The sequence below is a fragment of the Lemur catta genome, chromosome 10, assembly GCF_020740605.2.
Source record: "Lemur catta isolate mLemCat1 chromosome 10, mLemCat1.pri, whole genome shotgun sequence".
Classification (NCBI taxonomy): Eukaryota; Metazoa; Chordata; class Mammalia; order Primates; family Lemuridae; genus Lemur; species Lemur catta.
In genome coordinates, this window is record NC_059137.1 from 11,501,334 (window position 1) to 11,526,616 (window position 25,283).

Here is a 25,283-nt window from a genome sequence, read left to right on the forward strand (position 1 = left end):
TTCTGTTGTTTGAGCCAAAAAAAAAAAAAGATTGGAAAATGAAATAAAAAAATACCATTTTGCAACAGATTAAAACATGCACAAGTCTTACAAACTGAAAACTAAACACTGCTGAGAGAAATCAAGAAAGACCTTAATAAATGAAAATTGCAACATGTTCATGTATTGGAAGGCTCAATTATTGTTCAGATATCAGTTCTCTCCAAGCTGATTTACAGATTCAATGAAACTCCACTCAAAATCCCAGGAGGCTTTTATTTCTAGAAATTGACAGGCTGATTCTAATATTTATATAGAAATGCAAGGGATTTATAGTAGCCAAATAATTTTCTAAAAGAACAAAGTTGGAGGACTCACTTGACCTGATTTTAAGATTATAAAGCTACAATAATCAAGACAGAGTGGTATTGGCATAAGGATAGAAATACAGATCGATAGAGCAGATAAAGAATCAAAAAGTAGACACACACACATATAGGGTCAATTGATTTTTAATAAAAGGGTCAAGGTAATTCAATGGGGAAAGTTTAGCAATCTGCTCAAGGCCACAGAACTAGTACCTGGTGGAGCCAAAGGTCACATCCCAGCTCCCAAGTCAGTTTCCTTCACTCTTATGTCTATCTCACTGTAGAGGAGCGACCATGCCACAGGGGGGTCTGACGCCGTCCTGTCAGCCCTGCCAAGAACCTTCCAAAGGTTCCCTCTCATCCTTTCAGCACCAATGTCAGGTCTAGTCATTACTCCCATTTCATAGAGGAGAAAGCTTGATTGGGGTCACCCAGGGATTAAGTGGCTGACTTGGAATTTCTCCACAGCTGCTGTGTGAAGAATAGCAAAAGTGACAGGCGATGAACAACACAAGTGATGTAAAATCAATTGGAAATACAAAGAGGGCTCTGGAAATTGTGTAAGCCTCACACCAGAGCTTTTCTCTGGGATGTAAGAAGCAAAGAACTGAAAGGAATGAAATTCTTTCAAAAACCTAACATGGCTGGACACAGTGGGTCACGCCTGTAATCCCAGCACTTTGGGAGGCTGAGGCTGGAGGATTGTTTGAGGCCAAGGGTTTGGGACCAGCCTGGGCAACAGAGTGAGAAAAAAATAAAAAAATATGAAAAGCCCGACTGAATCCCTAATGTCAAAAAAAAAAAAAAAAAAAAAAAAAGGTGAGAAGACCCTACATTTCTCCCTTCACTGAGAGGAAGAAACTACCTGATTTTCCGTGATGATTCAAAAGAAACGAGAGAAGTTAAATTGGAAAGGGAAAGTCCCCTATGGGAAAGGCTTGTCTCCTTGGCATGTTAGATGGCTGGAAGACAGGACCCAAGGTGGATGCTCCTGAACCCAAGTCAGCAGGGCCCTGTTCCTCAGCCTGGTTAGGAGTGTTAGCTCTGGTGTCAGAGGGCTCTACCACTGACTAGGGTAGGTGATCTGTGGAAGACATTTAACCTCTTTTTGCCTCAGTTTCCTCATCAGTAAAATGGGAATCACACATCCTTTCTACAACACGGGCTATTTTGAGGATTTGAAAAGATAATATATACAAAGCACTTAGAACAGTGTCTAGCACTTAGTAAGTGGTCAAGAAATGTTAGCTGTTATGTATCAGAATCACAGCTTCTTATCCCACATTTATTGTAGAGACAGTGTGGCATTATAAAAAAAAAAGCCTGAGCATTCCTGTTAGATGGGCCTGGGTTAGATTTCTGGCTCTGCTTCTTCCTGGGTGCCTTCACCTCCCTGAGTCTCAAGTTTTATGATTGTTTTAAAAGAAAAAAAAGATCCTGATCCGTAAATGGGGCTCATGTTACTGTCCTCACAAGGTTGAGGTAAGGATAAGAGATATGAGAGTTTAGTGGAGTGTTATAATAGTGCTGGACCACAGATTATCAGTAAATGGAAGCTTGTATTATTATTTTTATCATTTCCCACTCCTGGTATCAGGAATGTAACCTAATTCTTTGACTATTGTATCAGGATAAGACAACTTGAAAAAAGGTTTACACAGTTAGGGGCAAGTTTCAAGAACACAGGTAGTCTACGATCCACTTCAAACTAGCGGAATGTCGACGTTATTACTGGGCCCGTGTGACTGGAAAATACAACAGCTCAAACTAAAAAATCCACCTGGAATTTTAGCCTAAGCTGCCTCTTAATATAATTTCATCATAGAACACAATGGCTCCTGTTCAGAGCCCATTTTCTTTTCCTTCCTTTCCTTTTGTGCCTCCTTTCCACATGACCCACAGCTGCTCTAAGGCCATGTCAGGTGTACACCTCGGGCCCTGCTTCAGTAGTCCCTGCTCACCCCTCACTAGGCACAAATGCTTCAACAGTGAGGGAATGACCTGTATAGTGTTTCCACAAAGAGGCACAGAGAGTATGCGGGCAATCTGCACCACAGGGAGAAAACTCAGCCCTGATGAGCGGACTATGGTAAGCCATCAGCAGTCAGAGATATCAGGTTCTGGTCACTGAGGGCTAATGACCTTGAAACACCATCCCTGCAAAAAATGGAAGGAGGAGCCTCCCCAGTTACATGAGGCTATTTGTAGACGACAAGCAGAGGAAATCACACTGTCTGTGCCTCTTTTTTTTTGGTGACGTTTTTCATATATACCAAATCATGTAATTTTCACTATACCCTGTGACATAGCTATTACTCTACCTCCCCACATTTTACAGGGTATCCAAAGTGAGCTGAAAGTAGAATAGCTGGTATTAGAATCCACGTCTGTCCAACATTTTTACATCATTCTTCTATTTCTACAGACCAGTAATGAGAGCTGGTAGGTGCTGCTCTCTCTCTTCAACTCACGTGTTCATTACTTTGAGAATCTAATGAAACCACAGACTTTCTACCTATAAGAATCTAATGAAAGCACAAAGTTTCAAAGTAGTGCACCAGTATACAAAATTTTCATACACTTTTGGTGGATGTCATGGACATTCTATGTGGTTCAATATATAATGTAGGATCCCCATAAACCCTGAGCCTATCCCTAGATCCTTAGGAAACCAATGAGCAGTAGAGTAATCCTAGGAGCCTGGCAGGGAAATCTAAGTCAGGGTTTGGCCAACTACACTCCATGGGCCAAAGCAGCCTGCCACCTATTTTCGTACAGAAGGTTTACTGGAACTCAGCCATGCTCATTCATTTTCATATTGTCCATGGCTGCTTTTGCACCAATGGCAGAGTTAATAGTAGCAACAGAGACTGTATGGCCACAAAGCCTTAAATATTTATTATCTATCCCTTTACAGACAAAGTTTGCCAACTGCTGACCTAAACCATGTATAGAGAGACTATACCTTCTCCTAAGGGAAGCCTGTAGTGTAGAAAATGGAAAAGCACCCTGCCAGGAAGACCATCATCTCAAAAAAAAATTTTTTTTTTTTTGGAGACAGAGTCTTGCTCTTTTGCCCGGGCTAGAGTGAGTGCCGTGGCATCAGCCTAGCTCACAGCAACCTCAAACTCCTGGGCTCAAGCAATCCTTCTGCCTCATCCTCCTGAGTCGCTGGGACTACAGGCATGCGTCACTATGCCCAGCTAATTTTTTTCTATATATTTTTAGTTGTCCAGATAATTTCTTTCTATTTTTTAGTAGAGATGGGGGTCTCGCTCTTGCTCAGGCTGGTCTCGAACTCCTGACCTTGAGCGATCCTCCCGCCTTGGGCTCCCAGAGTGCTAGGATTACAGGCAAGAGCCACCATGCCTGCCCTTAAAATTTTTAATATTAGGAGAAGCATAGAAAAATGGAGCATTCAGCCAACAGAAATTACTGACGAAACTGCAAGTTGCTGAGGCACTGAGCCGCATTCCAATCAGAATATTCAACAGGCATGAAATATGTAGGATAACAAAATCTCTTCTTGTCTAGGGGGAAGTTAAGGAAATTATAATGATTAAATGCTACCGCCAATTGTGATAACGTAAGAACTAGCCAAAAGGTCTCTCAATCAACGTGAGGGAAAAGAGGTCAGGGATTGTGCGTACAATGAGAAAAGAACGTGGAAAGGAGGGCTTAGTGAGATAACTGATAATCCCTGAAGGAGAGGAGGGAAGTAATGCTGACAAAAGCAAGTTGTACCATAAGAGGGAAACTTGGTAGGTTACTAAAATAACAAACACTAAAATGAAAGGATTTCACTTGATTAAGAGAGAAGTGTTTCAGTGTGACTTTTCCCTTCAGACGTATCAGACTTACATTATCCAGGTCCTTCCTCAGTGCAATCTTGCTCGTCACCAGCTCATGAGCTAAGTCATCATTTTCCTGTTCCAACCTCATGTTAGCTTCTTGTAGACGCCTATTCTCCCGCTAAAGGGTAGAAACAAACCAGTTACAGGCACATGAAAATCACATGGAAATGACAATTTCCCAAGGCTAAACCTCAAAATGAATTTCTGTATCTTATGGAAATAATAAGATATGTGGCTGGTCCTGATGTGTTTCTAAATCAACAATTTCTTATTTTCTATCTCCATAAAGAAACACTTAACTGATTTAAGTGACCCTGTCAAGCAAGGCCACTGAACTGTAACCAACTAGGCAGCTGGTTTGAAGCAAAACAGATCTTGCTTTCTCATTTGTAAACTCAAACTGAAACTTGAACCCAGAAACCGTGGATCAGAATTTTAAAAAGAATGTATAAAGCTAGTTACAGGCACAGTTACATGAAATGAAAGGCTGGAAGCTCCTCACATCATCTAGGCCATAAGTAAACGAACCTCAAATCGCTCGATGGGGTCTTCTTGTTGGGCCTGCTGTTCTCTCATGGTGTGATATTCTTTTTCATATTTTTTCAACTTCTTCTGACTAATCTGTAGGAAATCATAGCACAAATTAAGAAGTATCAGAAAGTAGTGGGTACTTCAGTGCCTACACAGAGGACCAAGACTTCTGGTGATCTGGGCAATCCAGTCACCATGGAAGTGGAGTTTCCTATTTTTGGGAATGAAATCATCAGAGTGGGATGTAAGCCAAGGACCCAAAATTCTTGCTCAATGACTACCGTGTCCAGGGTTCTGCTGGAGACATTTGGTTCTTAATACTTTCATGAACACCCTATAGATGGCACCTTCTATGAGAGTTCTGGGTCCTATTGGCCCTAATAATAGTAAGCTGCCATCTTAGCACATACCAGCAGTGCTGCTAAATGCTTTAAGTCTGTGACCTCACAACAGCTGTACAAGGTACACTATTATCATCTTCATTTTATAGGCAAGTTAACTGAGGTATCAGGAAGTTGGTTATGTAACTTGACCAAGTTTACTCAATAAGGGACTGGCAGATCTAGGATTTGAGCCTAGGCGGTTGGACTCCATCCAAAGTCCAAGTTGTAGCCACCTCACTATCCTATCACCTCTCTATCTCCTTTCCTCTCTACTAGCTCCTTCTGTGCTGCCTTTAAATAGGCACAATTCTCTCTGCTCTCTCTGCCCTTAAAAACACAGCTCTGCTGACCACTTAGATGCCCTTTCACCCCATCAAACTACTGCCCTTTCTCTCAAGCCTTTTCTTACCAACCATTGCAAACCACAGGCCTGTATCTTCATGTCCATTGCTTCATAATCTCTCCCTCCTTAATCTCTACAAATCAGGCTTTTGCTCTGACTACTCTATAGAAAGTACCCTCTTGAAAGTCACCCGGGGTGTTTTACTCTGTCCAGTGGATCCTACCTCTCCCAACTAGACATCAAAACTCCTTGACTTTCATGCTTTAACATGACCAATCCACTTCTTTTTCTTCTAGAAAATATCTTCTCCCTTTATTCTCTTGGCTTTCCTTCTACCTCACAGGTTTTTCCCTCTTTACAGGCTAGCTAGCCCCTTCTCTTTCTTCAGTCTAAAACCATAACTAAGGTCCAAGGGCATATCTTTAAGATGCAGATTTTTCTTCGTTTGATTCCTTCTTCCAAACTGCTAACCCATTCCCTATGCTGTTTCTTAAATTACATTTTTTAAAGTTATGAGATATAAAAGTGATAAAACTGATATGTACAATTTAAAGTATGATGATAAAGCTAATATTCATCCCTTCTCCAAGCTTCAATAATCAGCATTAAACTGCTGACCTGTAAATCTGCCTGTTAGGTCTCTGGGTCCAGGTTACTAAAACTCTCAGAGCTAGTATAGTCCAACTTCCCTATTGCACAGATGAAGAAACTGGGATCTAGAAAGGTGATGGAATAGGCCCACGTTTGCAGCACTCTGGTGCCAGCATCTCCAGTTCCCTGTTCTGTTGTGCCCTTTCAGTCTTACTTGAGCTGCCTGGTGTTCCTCTCCCACTGACTCTGTGAACACCTCCCCTAGGTGGGATCTTACAGCCCTGCTTTGATCAGAGCTCGATTCCTGGATTTTGGCTCCTGCTCAAGGGTGGGCAGGAAGGAAGACAGCCCTATGCTCTGGCTACAGTCTATAGCAAGATGCCTATCCAACATCTGGGGTGAGGCACAAGCTGAACAGTAAGATCTTTAAATCTAGATCTTCTGTGGTTTAAGGCCAATGCTGGGGTACACTTTTATTGTGTACCTAAGTGACCCACAAAGAAAGCACCTAAATAAAATGTCTGTGTGGTCGGTAAATGTTATAAACAATCCTAATGGATCAATAGTAGAGGAATAGAAAATAAATGAGGCTTGTGGGCAGCACATACTTCATCCCAGTGCTCTCTGCAGTGTGAGTGGGAAGGGACAACGGCAGGTATGAGGCTCCCCCAGCACTTTTAAAAAAGGAGTTGACACCAAATCCTCTAAAACATTTTCACCCATCTTCAGGGATTCTTTAACTTTTCATTCTCATGCTGGGATAAGGAAGAATTAGCATTTTCCCCATAAATATACATTTTAAAGGGCTAATTACAAAATAATTTCTTCTATATTTCATTAACCTGTATTATAACTGCCTTATTTTCACAGAAAACAGGGTTGATTCTCCTTCAGCACTGTAACGGCAGTTAACGTATGCCGCAAACCTGGTAAATGCCAGAACCTTTACACAGGACAGCATCTCATTTGCTTCTTACATTTTTATGATAGGCTGTGGATATTTCTTTTCACTTTCCCCATGTTTTGCAAGTTTTCTGCATTAAGCATGAATTATTTTTATAAATAAGAAAAACAAAAATGCTGTTTAAAAATCATTCTCGTAATTATCCCGGGCTTCTCTAAAACAGAGCTGTGATCATCTCTCTAGCTAATGCTCTCCCTTGCTTCTGAATCAGTCCTCAGAGGTCACCTCTCAGGACTGGGCACACACAAAGCTCCGCCATCTTCCACAGAGCTTGCTGGTCCAAAGTTCTGACTTCTTTATCAGCTCGGTCTCTTCCCATTCTTCAGCCTCACTTGTTCTCAGTCTCTCCCTCCCTTAAATACCTCATCCTCCATTCTTACCACAAACACAAAATAAATAAAAACACCATAGCTCTCATGGGTTCACAGTTGATGCTGACTTCTGTAGCATGGATGGCTGCATACCAGAGCCAGCCAGCTCAGGCTACCTCTGAGGCACTAAATCCCAAGACAAAGACTGCCGCCTGACATTTGAATGGGGAACCAGGAGGTGCCAGGAGCAGAAGCAGCAATTTAAGCCTCCTTCTGAGGCTGTACCCAGGACAGACCAGCACCGCTCAGCCTGCCTGTCACATAATCAGTGTCTTCTTCAGGCCAGAACTGTGTTTCACTCATTGTCCCCTGCCCATGCACATAGGGAGTGCCCAGAAATGCTTGCTAAATTAATGAGAAAGGACCCCGGTTTTCCTTGCATTGACCTTTCTTCTAAATGGAAATGGCATCCAAAGTGAACATGCAATGCAAGCCTATTCTTTCTGCCTGGATAACCTCCACCTGGCTCATTCCTATTCACCTTTCAGATCAGAACTCCAGCACCACTTCTTTTAGCAAACATTCGTCCCCTGCCGGGCCATGTCTTTTGGTTATACATGAGTATTCTCATACCATCAGGTCAATGCCTCCATGGCACCTGTCCAAGTTTACAATTATTAGGTGCCTACTTAATTGTCTGTCTTCCCAATAGGAAACAGGCCACATCTGTTTTGCTTACCACTGTATCTCCAGAATGTAACTGGGACTCTAACCAGATGCTGAACAAATCAAAGCCAAAGGCCTTCCTTTTAACCCAATAAGGATGTAGTAAGGGCATTTTTTTTATCCAACAGTTGAGCACTATTACAATGTAGTATTCTTTGCTGGGCATTAATGATATGAAGACATACACAGATCCCAATATGCAGACTCCATGAGGGCAGGAACTCCTATTCATTGTGAAATTCCCAATGCCTGTCACATAGTAAGCATGAAAATACTTAATGAACAGAGACTTCAAAGTCCAAGATTCATTTTGTGTCTTACTTGTAAAAATAGCATTTTAATTGAATTCAGGAAGCCGGGGAAGCTACGGATTCAGCCCCAGAGCTCTGAATCATACCCACTGTTAGCCAACTCCTATCAGAAGGCTTTGGAAATCACAGCTTCGCACATAGAGGTATTTTTGCCCTCAAAGAAGATTAAATTTGAAATTCTATCCTTGTTCTGTTTAAACATACTTTCAGGGGGAAAAGAACCCTAACAAATTCCTAGGATAAGATGGGATTTGTAATTTAGGTAAAACCAATTTTATACACTGTTGCAATTAGCGCAGTGATTTTTTTTTTTTAAGACAACAGAAGTTTATTTCTTTCATGCAAAAGTCCATGATACACACACATACATACATACATACACATACACACACACACATACATACCACATTTTCTTTATCCACTCATCAACTGGTGGGCACTTAGGCTGATTCTGTATCTCTGCAATTGTGAATTAGTACAGTTATTCTTACCACTGTTCAGAGACAGTACCACTTTGAAGGTCTGTTGAGACCCATGGTTTCTCCTCCCTAAAAAGAGCACAAAAGCCAACTTCCCCTCTCCCCCCACAATAAAACATCCTACATACCATTTCAGAGGGCTCATGGGCCCCCTGAGGCCTATCCATGAAGAAACCTTGAATTAGAGAGAAGGTAGAAACTTGACGCATGTCAGTTTGGTATTTTGGTAGAAGTACAAATTCAGTCCAAAACACCTCTCCTTTGGTCACTCACTTGTCATTAATCTGTCACAGGAACTGGATAATGCGTTTTCTTAAAATCTATGCACTTGGCCTGGGGAAGCTGGTCTCTGATCAGCCTCTGCAGCAGGCAATGATGTCAAGGCCCACACAGGCGGAGAAAGAGTGAGAGTGAGAGTGGCTGTGACCTGGACAGGAGTGAGGTGGTACAGTCTGACATCTAAGAGCTCGGGCTTTGCAGGCAGATGGACCAAGGCTCTGCAATGACTTACTGTGGCACCAAGGGCAAGCTGCCTGATCTCTCTAAATCTCAGCTTCCTCATCTGTAAAAATCCTAACAGTCTTTATAAGGATGTTGTTATGAGGATGAACTGATATAAAATGTAAATCAAGTGCTCAGAACAGTGCCAAACACACAGTGAGGTCTTTTCAATAAATGGTATTACTTGTTTTTTCTGGCATCCTGTCCTGAATCAAGAGACAGAGCTATCCTCTGAACACGTGCTGCAACCTACAGGCCATTTAAACAAAGTCTATTTAACAGGCTGCCTTTGGAAGAGGAGCTGATTTCCAAGTCTGGCTTCAAAAAGAGTTGCAAAGGTCAGAATCCCTGCTGGGCTGGAGTCATAGTAAGGCCAGTGAAGGTGGAAAGTTGAATGTTAGCAGCTCTGCATAGTGAGGCTGAAGTATGTTGTCTGGGTAAGTGGGTGAATGGTGAGGGGTAAGAGGTCTGGTACATTAAGGAGATCCTGACTCCAAAGTCCTCATTGCTTTGTGTGGTAGGATTAACAGGAAGCTAAATAAAGATATCTGTCACATGTCCATTTTCCTGATTAAGAATGCTTGGAGCGGGGACTGATTTTCATTACTGATTAAAAGAACCTAAAATTTACATAGGACTTTAAGATAATAAGATGCCTCCATACTTACTATTTTATTTAATCATCAAAACAACTTTCTGAGATGGACAGAGCAGGGATTATTTCCCTCATTTTACTGATGAGAAATCGAGACCTAGATAGGTAAAGTAACTTGTCCAAAGTCAAGAACCCAGTGTTAAGTGTCAACACCAGCATAAGAATGCAAATCTGGGGCGATTCTTATTTACCTCTGTAGCCTGCTTAGTACTGAGCAGAGTTCTTGGCACAGAAGAAAACCTATAAATGTTTGATAACTTGGACTGACAAAAGTACTCTGTATGCATGGGCAGAGGAGGTCAAAACAACGCAGGCCAAAAGAGCCCTAGTGTTTGAGGGATGTGAGCAATAGCTATATCAAACTCACTCTTTTGCCCAGGCTGGAGCACGGTGGCACAGTCACAGCTCACTGCAGCCTCAAACTCCCAGGCTCATGTGATTTTCCCACCACAACCTCCCAAGTAGCTGGGACTACAGGCATGTACCACTACACCTGCCTGGCTAATCTTTTTTCGTTTTTTTTTTTTAGTGATAGGGTCTCCCTCTGCTGCCCAAGCTAGTACTTTAAAGGCATCATCTTATTTCTCTCTTACTACAACCATGCTGTGTTCACCTACCCTGGGTCACACAGCAGAGGCAGAGCCAGGATGAGAGCCAAGGTCTGTGGGACTCCAAGGCCTGTACTCTTAATCACTTGAAAGAAACCTCCTATTTAATTTCTGAGCTTTTAGATTTAATTTGTTCGAATAGTTCATACTCAAACTCCTTCAAAGATCACAAAATAGAATTAGGCATTCTGGTTCTGCCATCGGAGTATTTTTCAAAAACGCAAGAAACAAATTAGGAGCAGAGAACCCAAACAGATAAAGACTAAGGGAGACCAGCTTATTAAAATAAGAAAGTGGTGTCCACTACTGCCCTTTTGACAGCTGGCAAAATTCAAGGTTCATTACAGAGAAAGAGAGTACCCACTCAGAAGTTTCCTCATAAAATCCAATTCCAATCCAATCAAGGTAGGAAACAAGCAAAGAAATAAAACTATAGTCTGACCTAGTTATAAGGAAAGCTGAACTTAGCTACAGTGTATAGAGAGTAAGTTTCAATTCTGACACAGAGACTGAGTTACCCATCATTATATGACCAAAAAGGGACCAATACCTAATGGCTCTTGTCCCATTCATTCAATCCTTCATTTACAGTATAGCACAATTAGAAATTGACTTCACAGTCTGAAACTCCTGGGATCTAATCCCCACTTTACCACTTACCAACTTTATACCCTTTGAGAATTTACTTCAATTCTCTAAGTCTCAGTATACATCTCTCTAAAATGACCTCATATGGTTACTGTGAGGATTATTCCACTATTTTAGGGCACTATGTAAGACTCTGTGAATGCACCAACAAAGACTGATGAGCTCACCACCCTCATAGAGCTTAAATCCTAATACATATTGACTGCACAAGTGATTTGAAAAAGGAATGAACTTCAAATTAGTGTTGGTTTTAGCTCATGAATAAAATTATCCCCCAAGGGCAAATATTCCCGAATGTCAAAGAGTTTTGTTCCTCCCCAAATAGCAAATGGTTATGTTTATATTAATTTGGAGATATTGCTATTTGGTTTTTGTAATAATATCTTTTCTTACAAGTAGTTTGAAGTCTGGCACATTCACTCATTCACTTTATGTTTGAAATAACAAATTCCAACGAAACAATGGTACAGAAATTCCATTTCTCCTTAAGGAGGATTCTGTAGCAAAATGGTCAAGTCTTTAAGTTTGATCTAAGAAACTGAGTGAGCTATCTCCTATAGCATGGGTCCTGTTTCTTTGAAACTAGCCTCACATATCTGACTTGTTCTCAAAAATCCCTATAATAGACATAGTTTCCCTCTCATATTTCCTAAATCAAAACTTTAAAAGACCTAGGAATTTTTTTTTTCTACCCACCCCCCTCAGACTATGTATACATGGCACAGTTATGAGTATGGAAGTGTTGTGGGAGCTCCCAGGACCATTCATGATCTCCTGGAATAAGCTGTTTAGAGTGGAATTCCTTTTAGATCTTATATCAGAAATGGAAACAATTTTTCTATCTCAGGTCATCGACCCATAAAACAGGAGACATTCAATGAACAGCTGAGTTGTGATGTATGTTGTTAAATTTTAAATTAAGAACAGGGGATTTAAACTCCTCGAGAAATAAATACACTATTTCAGAATCATAATAAGCTCACTCTATAGAGAAAGAGGGAGAAGAGGAGAGGTAAAAGGCCTGGAAAAAGAAGTAGAGAGGGGCAAGTAAGGACAGAGACAGAGAAAGATACATAGAGGGAAAAAAAGACCCACACGCACAGAGAAGAATATAGACCTTTATGGGCAATACACCCATCTTGTGGCCATTTCAGATATTGCCACACCATATTTAATTCTTGTCGCACTTGTCAATAAGAAGAGGCAGTGGAATGGAGTGGAAAGCAATGGTAACATGGAGTCAGAAGGCCCTAGTTCTACTAGGATTCCTGTCACTGTACAGCCAATACCACTTGGGTAAGTCACTTGACTTCTATAAGCCTCAGTTTCTACACTTGATTTGTCCTATGTACCTCACAGGGCAAAAATAAGGAAAAAATAAGATGCTTGTAAGAACCATACAAATACCAGAAATTACAATAATATCATAATGTTAAAACACAACAGTGAGAACAAAAGTAGCTATGTGTTTCCTAGACTGGCATGTCAAGCCAAGTACTACCAATTCCCACAGCTGACTCTTGAACAACACAAGGTTTCGGGATGCCGCTGAAAATCCACGTATAACTTTTGACTCCCCCAAAACTTAATTACTAATAGCTACTGTTGACTGGAAGTCTTACTGAAAACATAAACAGTCAATTAACACATATTTTGTCTTTTATATATGCATTATATACTGTATTTTCACAATGAAGCTAAAGAAAATATTAACAAAATCATAAAGAAGAGAAATATTTACTATTCATTAAGTGAAAATGGATCATCATAAATGTCTTCATCCTCATCATCTTCATGTTGAGTAGGTGGAAGAGAACGAGGAAGAGGAGGGGATGGTCTTGCTGTCTCAGGGGTGGCAGAGGCACAAGAGGTAGAAGGGGAGGCAGGAGAGGCAGGCATACTCAGTGCAACTTTTATTGGAAAAAATCCATGTATAAGTGGACCCATGCAGTTCAAACCCATGTTGTTCAAGGGTCAACTCTACAACTGAATAAATCGAGCCACAATTTAAAAACAATTAAAAAATGATGGAAAAGGATTTCATTGAGTTGCACAGCAAATGTTTCCTTTGTAAATTCTGCACCAAAAAATTCAAAAGCTTGTTTCAAAACCATTCACATACCATGAACTCCCTTTTCCATCTCTAAAGCGGAGTCCAAAACGACAGACCCTCATGTGCACTCTCTGTGCTGACTGAGATACTCCCACCTCATGCAAGCCACAGAATGCAATGTTCATGATGTACTTGCCAATGATTTTTCCTAATTTTGAACTGGCAAATTACACTATGAATTATCACTTTCCCAATAAATGGTTCAACTATTGTCTATATCTCCCTCAATATTTTTCGGTATTAATTATAGCTGCCAAAGTACAACTAATTATCACAAACTAAACTGTACACACCATATCTCACCTTTTGGCAGAAAAATCCCATTCTCTCCTGTCCTGGTAAATCTGCAGGCTCTCCATGCTGTGAGTCAATTTCAAGAAAAATTACTATCTCACCTGAAATAATGTGCAAATAGGGGGAATCATCCAAAGTGTACCCCAAACATACAAAGTTCTCCAGGGCTAAAAGAAATTACATATCTAAGCACAAAATATAGTGCTATGCAGACACAATGAAGGCAGCCTTGTCAGATTTAATTCACTGAAAGCATGGGCAAGAAAAAAAAGACATTAGACACCTCCCATCTGGACTATGGAAATAAAGGATCCATATAATATTAAAGTGTTTCAAGCTAATGGAAATTCAAAAGGCAAAACCCCTGGCTGGAAGCTATTTTTAGGCTTTGCCCAAATCCATGTTAACTCTTCTTTGTAAATCACTTAGTAGAAACTCAACAGTGTATTTATTCATTACTTATTCAACCAGTATTTATATACCAGATCCTGTTCTTAGTGCTGAGGATTCAGCAGTAAACAAAAGAAATAAAGTCTCTTTTGTTATACAGCCTTCACTCCAGTGGGGGAAAATAAGATAGGGTAAGGAGATAGGGGTAATAAAAGGTTGGGAAGGGAGCTGCTACTTTATATACTGTATCTAGACAGGAAGGCCTCTCTGATACTTGAGTCTTTTATTGGGTGAGGTGACAGTAAAGCCTCATAGACATCAAGGAGAAAAACATTACAGGCAGAGAAACCAGCCAGTGCAAAGGCCTGAGGAGGCAAACATGCTTGGCAAGTCTGAGAACATCACCAGAGTGTCTGAAATGGAAAGAGCAAGAGGGAAAAGTATTAATAGTAGGAGGTGAGATCAGAGAAGCCGCCAGCCAGGTCCAGGTCTTGTGGACCACATACATGTACATGACTGTGCCAAGCTCTGTGGGCCACATACATATACATGACTGTGCCAGGCTCTGTGGGCCACATACATGTACACGATTGTGCCAGGCCTTGTGGGCCATGGCAAGAACTCTTGAGTTTTATTATGAGATAAGAAGCCAGTACAGAGTTTTAGGCAAGGGAGAGATGGGATTGATAAAAGTTTGAGAGGGGTCCACTGTAGAAACAGGAAATGATGATGATGATGATGGTTAGGTTATGGTGTTAGTGATGAGGGTGGCGATCAAAGTCAGGATATATTTTGACAACAGGCTTAGATGTGGAGTGTGAGAAGGAGAGGAGTCAAGGATAATGGCAAGGTCTTTGGCCCGAGCAACCAGGTGCCACTAATTGAAATGGGAATACTCAGAAAGGAGATTTTGGAGGGAAAGAAATCATGAGCATCCTCTTGTGTGCTGAACCAGGTGGAGATAGGAAGAGTGACTCAAAGAATCTCATAACTCACTTAGTTTTATGCTCTGTGCAAACCCATTCTCTTTGAAAATATTACTGGGAAATGTTTGATATGTGCTTGAAAAACCAGAGGATACAATTACAGTAGTAGCCATTGTTTCTTGAATCATTAATTACCAAATACTATGTTAAGCACTGTATATACCATATCCACTATGTCTTTTTTTTTTCTTTTTTTATTTTTAAGGATCTGTCTCCTTGATTGGAGAGACAGACCAACTCATTCACTCACCCACCCAACCCCCCATTCACTTCCCCATATCCACTATGTCTATGTGAGCATTAAAACCTACACATGGTTCCATATTCGCCTGGGATGTGTTATATCAGTTTACACACCCTAGCTTTGAGCTACTCTGTTTCAGGAATCCAGGCATTCCTTTATTTTAAGTTATTCCAGGTATTTAAAAGTTTCTTGGGTTGTATTTTATTTAGCTTCTCTGTGTGTTAAAAAGAAGGGTAGTCTGAGTTAGCTCAGTCTGACATACAACTAGAATCAGAAGTCTAACATTATTATACAGATGAGGAAATTAAGGCTTAAGTAGGTGAAGTAACTTTGAATTCAGATCTCTCTGATTCCAAGTTGCTGCTCTGTTTTGTAGATAGTAAAGCTTACCCCCTACTACCACATCTGCCTTGACACACTGATCCTAGTTCTTATTCTCTGGCATCAGATCAAGTAAATATGACAGTCTTTTATTTATCCTTTAAGAATCTGAATACAACTATTTATTCTGACCACCACTTGCCTCCACCCCTAAATTCCAAACTAAACCCCTTTAATTATTTTTTCTTTAAAAATACTTTATTATAATATGAACACAAAGAGATCCTATATCTTTTTACTTTAAAAGAATTGTACAAATCATAAATGCCATCTGAAGTGATAAAAATTGAGTGGGTTGTCTTCAGTATTAGTAGTTTCATTTTAAGGAATTTCTGACCGTAAGAACAAATGCTAAAAGTTAAAAGCCAGCACAGGAGAAATCATGAAATCTGAGTTCTGCCACTAACTAGTCTTATGATTAAAGGGCTACAGCCTCTTTGTGTTTTGGTTTGTCTTCAAAATGGGGATGATAATACTTTTCCCAGAGTTCAAGGGAAAGGCAGGCAATGAGACTTAATTTGTAGGATATAATATATATGAAAGCATTTTGGGGAAAAAAGGCAAAAGTTATACAATACAGAAGAAAATATCATTATTACCATGATTATGTATTATCTTAATACTTTGATTGGGAATACTAAGGCATTAACTGAACAAAAGAATCTTAGTTAATGCAAAAATCATTTTACCTTCATGTTGCAAGCTAATTCCATTAGTTTTTTTGCATTTTCTTCCGAGCGGTATCTCTTAGGAAGCTGAACCCTGAAGAACTTCAAGGCACCTTCAAAGTCTGTCAACAGCAGGTCATCCTTGGAAGTCTTGAGGAAAGTAAGAAGACACAACCACATATAGAAAAAATGTTTGCTATGAAGATGCACGAGAAGCATTTTATAACACTGGCACTTTTATAATACCCAGAAGATATTTCTTAGCTTTGTCAGAGCCCCCTACACATATCCACTGACAGGGACAATGAAAGAGAGTATTTACTGCTTAGAATGAGACCAAGATCAATATGTTGCCAGTGCTGAAAAGGGAATGCCAGATAACTCAGCTTACGAATAAACGAGTACCTTTAATAATCCAAGGGCGACATTAAAAATAACACTTATTCCCTAAAAGAGAAAAGACAAAAAGAACAATTTCAGTGTTTACATCTGGACTAGTATGCTATTTGTTCTCAGAATACCCCACATTTTTAGAGAAATTGTGGAAACTTAATTAAGTAAGGAAATGCATTATCTCAGAACTGTCCTGAAAAATAAAAATTGTAGGGCCAACACTCAAAAGCTACTAAAAGTAGGCCTAATTTCTCATTTTTCTGAGAGAAGAGCTTTTCTTGCCCCGTTCTCACATTCAACAAGAAAGAATGCTTCTCCAAAGTATTCCATGCTTCCAAAGCAAAATATAAAGTCATGGTCTATCAGTAAATAACTCCTGGCGGACTTTTCCTTTACCTTGTGCTGTTCCAATCCATGTACAGCAATCACTCAATCCATGAGCCCAATATTCCAGAACTGAATCTGCTCAGGGATCCCTCCAATCTGCCTTCCTTCATCTAACCATTCCAGGAATCAGGGGGACAAAGGACAAATGAGAGAGGGACTAACCTCTGCTGACCAAGTTACACTGTCAAAGTTTCTGGGCCTCAGTTTCCATAACTAATATTCTCACAATGGTTTTTTTTTTTGAGATAATTAATTGCAAAATTTATGTGAATTAATTAGCATAACATCTGGCTTTTAGTAACTATTTAACAGATGGTTGCATGTAAGTAATAGTGAAAAGCTAGATACAATTTAAAGGTTTGGGATTAGAAATTTGTTACATAAATTATAGCACATCCAAATAATGGGATACTAGGCAGCAAGAATAATTGTAATATTTGATAATGTTTATTTTCTTAGAGTATCTCAAGCTGGCTGGTAGATACAAATTCTTTATGAATTTTTGTATGTTCTGAGTATGGCATAATTAAGACAAACAGAAGGAAATTATGGATATGTATGTTCAGGTATATAAAATAAAAAAGATACCAAATAGTATATACACTATAATCATATTTTAAAATATATACATATATTTCAGATAGACATTATACACATACATATGAACACAAAGGCTGAAAGAATATAGACCAAACTATTAAAAGTAGTTAACCTCTAAGAAGTGAGACTAGAAGTATTTTAAATTCTTTTAGCTTGTATTTTCTATAGTTTAAGTAATAAACATATTATTTTTATAATTAGTTATTGTTTCTTAAACGTACACTGCCCCCACCCCCCCAACCCACAAAATCCCTGAACTATGCCATGGCAAAGACTGTTATTTACTCCAGTATCTATTTTCTTATTAGTAGTAAATTCCCAATTTTTAGCAAATTCCTATCTGGCTTAAAAAAACAAAACCCCTCTTGTAGCTAGATGTGGTCATATAACTAAGACCTGGCCAATAAGTAAAAATGCTGGGTGGAACTTCTGGGACCTCTCTTTTAAAAAGAGGGATGCATCCTCCCCCATCCCCTAACCCTACTGGCATGAATACAGATACCATGGCAGGAGCTCTAATCCACCATAAGGATAAGAGCCATACCCTACGGAAAGGCAGGATACTGCAAACCTTCTGACTTCTTTTACATGAGATAGAAATACTTCTATTTTATTTAGTCACTGTTATTTTGGGGTTTCTTTACTAAATACAACCAAACCTAAGACTAATACAAATGTCTAACATAGTACGTATTTCATAGCAGAGTGTATCTTTAATAAATGTAGCTTTAGCCCAAGGAAGAGTCATTTAAGCCTCCATTTCCCAGCAATGAAATAAAATAACTGAGAACAAATTCTGCTTTGACAGAGCTGACACAGGAAGTACACTGGAAACAAAAGCCAAAGTGCTGTGACCTCTGATACATACCTCACATAAAAGCAGGTCGATGATATGAAAGACCATGTAGAGAGGGAATTTTGCAGTGAAAAGCGTAAGAAACCACTGGGAGGCATACATGTGTGCTTCAAGGCTTATATCCAGGAAGTGGTTGTACAGGTCAGGAATGTATTCCTGAAATAGCAAACTAATTAGTTCTGGGCACATATGCATCTGTCAAACTCCCACTCAGGAGGTTCATAAATCTACAAGCAATAGGCCAAAAAAGTCACATACTTAATGTTTTTCTAAAAATCTCCAAAGTGCTCAGAAGAACACTTATCATCTGGTATTAAGCTGGCACTCGGCTCTCTTTTCCAGACCACTAACTAGCTCTAAAGAAAGAGGAATCCCCAAAATGGTGACAAGTGTTTGGGAAGCTAATTTTCTTTCCAAGTTATAAAAATGTTTGGGGAAGTTTGTTTCACCTATGAGAATCCTAACCAGTCAGCTTCAGAGCCTTGGTGAATACTTCTTGACTGAGTTCACTGTGGAAAAGGCCAATACAAAGTCATCTGATCTTTTGGATGTTTATCAGCTCACACCCATCAAGTTCACACATCGTTAATCCTGGCATCATCATCACATAGTGAGAAATGATAAAAATAAAATCTGTCCTTAACCATGGATGGCTAAGGCAATTATCACTGCTCCCTGGCATCATTTTACAAATCTAGCTTTTCCTAATCCTATACTCTTTTGTCAAACATAAGCTAGTTTCTCTTCTTACCTGCATGAGGCGCTCCAACTGGTAAAATTTGCAATGCAAATCTTCAAAGTTTTGCTTGAAAAGTTCCCTGAGGCCATAGTCAAACATGATCTTGACCAGAACACTGAATGCCTGTTCTTCAGGCATCTGTAACAGATAGGCAAGAGGGGGAGGGCAGGTGGAGGGAAATCACAAAACATACTCAAGTATGTTAAATTCATATATTCGTACAAAAGATAAAATTCATCTTTTTATTGTCTTAGCAGAAAATTTAGTGCTATTTTGCAAAAACTCAGGTCTGAAGTTACGTTTTATAACATTCATTCACTCAGCCACGAAATAGTTAATGATGCCAACTGTGTCCTCAAGGAGTTTCCATACAACTATTATACATTAAATGTAATATGAATTAGACAGCAAGATCAGTAATAATAAAGAACAGGAACTTTTTTATTTTGTCTGCCTGAGGAAGTCAGGAAAAGGTTTGAAGAGGACAGAATTTGAGCTAAGTAGGAATAGGCTGATACACAGTGTAGATGAGACTTTTCTTTAACCATTTTACCTGTCTTAGCTGCTATTCATTCTAGTAAAACTATTTCTCTTCCTCATTGCTGTTAAAAACATAACTTGTTACAGAAGAACTTCATACATTCTAAGGCTTGCAGTAATGCTTAAGATGCTTACAGTAATGTTAAAAAGTACTAAAAAATTCTCTTCACTTCTGTTTACAAATGCTATCCATTTACAGTAATACCTATATCTTCCAAAGCTTTATGGAAAAACATTTCCCTGAGAAGCTGGAAGGAAGTCTAGTTTTCAAAAAAGGAGGAGGGGAAAAAGCACTGGAAATGTTATTTATGGCTTGGTGTGACTATAGCAAGCCTTTAGAACAGCCAACATGGTGGACAGGCTTCTGTGGAACAAGATAGAGGTGGGCTGAAGAACACAGAATCACTGAGAATAAGGCAGAACTAAAAAGCAAATCAGATTAAGTAACAAATGAGAAAAGCACAGCAGATTATTACTGGGAAGGTAAGGGTATTTGGGGCAAAGACCAGATCTTTGAAGCCTTTGTCATGGAAAGCAACTTCACTTTGCTACACGTGAGGGAGGTTGGCCTGACCCACAGTGGTGATTCTGATGCTAGGTAGCCCATCTCTCCTTGCCCTAAAACAAGCATTTATCTTAACACTATGGCAAGCAGCACAGAGCTGAAAACAAGCCATCGATCGAAGATTTGATCAGAAACTCATTTTTAAGGGGTTATGATACTTAAATAAGGATAAATGTCTGGTGGCTGAAAGTAAGAACAAAGATAAACCACGTAAGTTGTGAGACTTTGAGATATAAACGTTGATTAAAACCAAATAAAAACTTAACCTCTTTATTAATGTCAGAGCTTTATCATATTTTCACATGACTACCAATACTAACAAGCTAGGTTCACAGTTAAGAAAAACCAAAGTAGTTTGTGTACAAGTTGAGCATCCCAAATCCGAAAATGTGAAATGCTCCAAAACCTGAAACTTTTTGAGTGCTGACCTGACGCTCAAAAGAAATGCTCATTGGAGCATTTTGGATTTTTAAATTTGGGATGCTCAACTGGTAAAATGCAAATATTCCAAAATCTGAAAAAACTTGAAATCCAAAAACACTTCTGGTCCCAAGCATTTCGAATAAGGGATATACAATGTGTATTGCAACCTCCACAACATGGCTTAATACGCTCCACAAACTTCTCATTGCTTAAAGAAGCAATATCCAGACTCTCCGACCTGCCTCCATGGCTGACCCTAGCTCTCTCCCCTACTCACCATCACTCAGGTTGTTCTAGTCACACTGCCCTTCTTTCAGTTCCTTCCATATGCTCAGTGTTTCCCGTTTCAGAGTTTCTATATATTGTGCTATTCACTTTGCCACTAATGTTCTACTCTGCACTCTTTTCCTTTTAAAATTGTTTTATTATTTTTATAACATTAAAAAAAGTTAAATGACACAGAAAAATACAAAAGAGAATGATATCTCTTCTCATTTTTCAAGTTGTACCTTAAAGGTTACCTCCTCAGAGAAGCCTTTAATCTAAATAAGCCTCCTGATAATTTTGCGTCAAACTTTTTTTTTTTCCTTGAGACAGGGTCTTACTACAGTAAGACAGTGCAGTGGTGTGATCACAGCTTACTGCAACCTCAAACTCTCAGGATCCTCTTGCCTCAGCTTCCTGAGTAGCTGGTACTATAGGTGTGCGCCACCACCCCCAGCTAATTTTTCTATTTTTTGTAAAGACGGGGTCTCACTCTTCCTCAGTCTGGTCTTGAACTCCTGACCTCAAGTGATCCTCCCACCCTGGCCTCCCAAAGTGCTAGGATTACAGGCACGAGCCACTGCACCCTGCCTGCATTAAACTTGAATATACCTTCATCGCACCATTGAAATTAATAACCACAGACTTGTGTAATTATTTAAAATTTGCTGGATTCACTAGCTCTGTATCCATAAGGATTGGAGCTGTGTCTACCTTATTCACCTCTGATCTCCAGCACAGTATATATAGACCATAAAAGATACTCAAAAACTCTTTGCTGATATCACCTGTGTGGTATTCTTGCCAAGCATTTTAAATTGAATCATGAGAAAATGATAAGACAAACCAGGAATGTGGGACATTTTACGTGATAATCTGCCTGAATTTTTCAAAACTATCAAAATAGGCACAGAACACAAAAAAGGCAAGAAGGTAATTTAGATTAAAAGAAAGTCTTGATTAGAAAAAAAGCTATAAAGAACTCTATGGAGTAGATAATTGGGGAAAAATTGAATGTGGACTGTGTATCAGACATTACTGAATCAATGTGGAATTTCTTGGATGTGACCATGGTATTATGGTTATGCTGTAGAATGCACTTGTCCTTAGAAGGCACATGCTCAAGTATTTAGGCGTGAAATATTTTGATATTTACTACTTACTTTTAAAAAATAATTTCAAAAAACTTTCTGGAGTAAAAAATAAAATGCATATATGTGCGTGTATGTGTGTAAGAAAAGAGAAAAGAGATGCAGAGAGAGAAAAAGAGAAAAAGCAGTGTGGAAAATATTAATTGGTAAATCAGGTAAACAATATTCATGTTAACATTTTTTCAACTTTTCTATAGATTTGAAAGAAAATCAAAAAGTTGGAGGGCACAGGTCTTTGCTGAGCAAATGAATGAACAAAACAGCACTCAAAGAAAGCCAAATTTTCTGCCTTCCTCCCACTCAAATAAATAAATCCCAAAACAAATGTTAATGACAGTGGCTACTTTAGAAAAGATAAAATATCCCCAAGGGTCCGACCAACACTAAAGTTCATCCAATCACCCTAGTAACAAAAAGGAAGTCTATCCTTGTACTAGTTTTCAACACTGCCATTTATTCTCATCATGTTTCTCTTCCATGATGACATTAAGTTAATTTAAGGAAAAAGTCTCTAGATATAGGACTTAAAACTCATGTCCAAGAGTCTGGCCAAACCCAATATAAAACCATGCTCAAGCCTAATAGTATAAGCTGAGGCAGGCCATGTGTAAGTCATAATAGAGACCTAATTACTCACATGGAGAAGCAGCACAGCAGCAAGAAATGACTGGCCCTGGCAATAGCCAATCTCTTCATCATACACGGAATAAGCCTGGGGAAAAAAACCACAAGGAACGTAAATGAACATAGCCACTCGTAGGTCAGGGCAGCCCTATAGGAATATAAGACCCTGGAGGATGCAACCCACACCCCATTGGGACATTTTGATGGACAATGAATGATGCCAACACTTCTCTCTAATCTCAATTTTTTCTTTACAGTAAATAGAACTGTCTCCATGATACTTCCTGTGGCCAAGGAGTGGAGAAGGTCAAGCAAAAACCACTTTAGCACTAAAAAAATGTTCTCGGATTTCCTTGTGGTTCATGCTGTTCCTTCTGCTTGGGATGGTCTTTTTCTCTCTTCTTTGCCTGAAAGAGACACTCTTCCTTCATGCCCCAATCTTATTCCAACCACCCCAGAATTAATCCCTCTCTTCTCTGTGCCTCTGTGGTAACTGCTAAACATGCATGGTGATTATAGCACTTACCACATTGCATTTTAACTGTCCATCTTCTGTACTGGATTGTGAGCTTCTTGAGAACTAGGGTGATGTCCTATTCAACCTAGCCAGCACTTCATATGTAGCATCCACTTACTAAACACTGTTAATGTTATTCATTTTTCTTTCTGGGAAAAACTCTCTTGGCAAAGACACCAAAATACAATTTTTTTCCACAATACCAGTAATAACTTTTCTGATAAGAGGATTGCTCTGAAACCTCTGTAGGTTACTCTGAAATTACTGCTTTTATTTTTCTTGGCAGCAAATGATTACTACCCATCTCCTCTGAAGATTATCTTGAATAGAATATTGACATCTAACATTCCTCATGGTTAACTCTTTGATTCTTTAGAGTTCTGTTTTTATGATTAATATTTATAGTTCTCACATAAACTATGGTAGAAAGAGAAATTCTTACAGATTCAAGATGTTATTCCGTTTGACAAATTTATTTCTAGTGAAACTCCTTTTTTTCTCCATTTCTTTTTTGTGCCAAGGTTCCTATGTGTCCCAAGAAAGAAATTTAGAATTGAGTATGTTTAGAATTTATCTCTTAGCAATAAGTGATGCCAATGTTTATCAAATAACGAAGTTAATATATAAATGGGTTTTATTATTTAATAGCTTTTGTTGAAACTATAGCTTTTAAAAACACAAATATTATAATTACGCTTCCATAAATTTAGGCAGAATTTAATGTAATCTTCTTATACCTCCTGATTTCATCACAGATTATCTGATAAGATAGCTACAGAATGAGAAACATGTATGCTTTCTCCAAAGACAAGATATGCAAACAGGGCTTTGGAAGTAATCTGTTTGTAATACAATGAGGTACCACTTTCCACCTATCAAATTAATAAAACATAACAAATGTTAATGCCAATGTTGTTAAGACCGTGTTATAAATGAGTAGTAATATATGCCAACATAGCTCTTTGGAAAGCAGTTTGGCAATGTCTTTGAAGTTATCCATCAATAGTTTATTAGTTACAAAAGAGCAGAGGTTTTAGAGTTAGTCAAAATTGGGCTTAAATCCCACAACTGCTAATATCTAGGTCTAGATCTTGAGCATGTCACTTATATTCTTTATTTGTAAGATGAGAATAAACACAGTATTAATATCATAGAGTTAATACATTATTCTCTTCAGTCCTCTCATTTAAAGTGCTCAGCACATAGCATAACAAATTATGTAATAGGATAAAAATGTATTGAATTTCTACAGGTGGAGAAAAGAGGGGATTGTATTTTTCAGGCTGATGGAAGGGATTAAAAGAATGCATACAAGCATGAAATTACGATGTATTTGGGAAATGTTTGGAGTATAAGGTTCACGTTGACTGCAATGAAACACGAAGGCATTTCACTAATGCACCAACACTTTTTTTTAATCTTTAAAAAAAATTTTTATTTTTAATTATTATGAGTACATAATAGTTATATATATATATTTGTAGGGTACAGGTGATGTTTTGATACAGGCATACAATGTGCATTAATCAAATCAGGGTAACTGGGATATCCATCACCTTAGGCATTTATCATTTCTTTGTGTTAGGAATGAACAATCTAATTCCACTTTTTTAGTTATTTCAAAACATATCCTAACTTATTGTTGATGATAGTCACTTTGTTGTGCTATCAAATATTGTTCATTCTATCTAATTATACTTTTGCACCCATTAACCATCCCCATTTTATCACCCTTTCCCCCACTATCCTTCCTAGCCTCTGGTAACTGTCACTCTACTCTCTGTCTCCATGAGATCAGCTATTTTAATATTTAGCTCCCACATATGAGTGAGAACATGTGAGATCTGTATTTTTGTGCTTGGTTTATTTCACTTAACATAATGTCCTCCAGTTTCA

General features: G+C 38.9%; 1 protein-coding gene across 6 annotated transcripts in view; it reads right to left on the bottom strand.

Annotated features, from left to right (window-relative positions):
• The window catches only part of RABGAP1 (RAB GTPase activating protein 1), a 153,508-nt gene that overhangs the window by 10,789 nt on the left and 117,436 nt on the right, over positions 1-25,283 (bottom strand). For all 6 annotated transcript variants that reach the window (XM_045563820.1, XM_045563818.1, XM_045563821.1 and 3 more), the window contains 7 exons: positions 22,884-22,958; positions 19,316-19,441; positions 18,577-18,720; positions 16,734-16,775; positions 16,350-16,478; positions 4,730-4,822; positions 4,209-4,319 (listed from right to left, as the gene is read on the bottom strand). In XM_045563820.1, the coding sequence (XP_045419776.1) occupies positions 4,209-4,319; positions 4,730-4,822; positions 16,350-16,478; positions 16,734-16,775; positions 18,577-18,720; positions 19,316-19,441; positions 22,884-22,958 (720 nt within the window). The remainder of the gene's footprint in view (positions 1-4,208; positions 4,320-4,729; positions 4,823-16,349; positions 16,479-16,733; positions 16,776-18,576; positions 18,721-19,315; positions 19,442-22,883; positions 22,959-25,283) is intronic.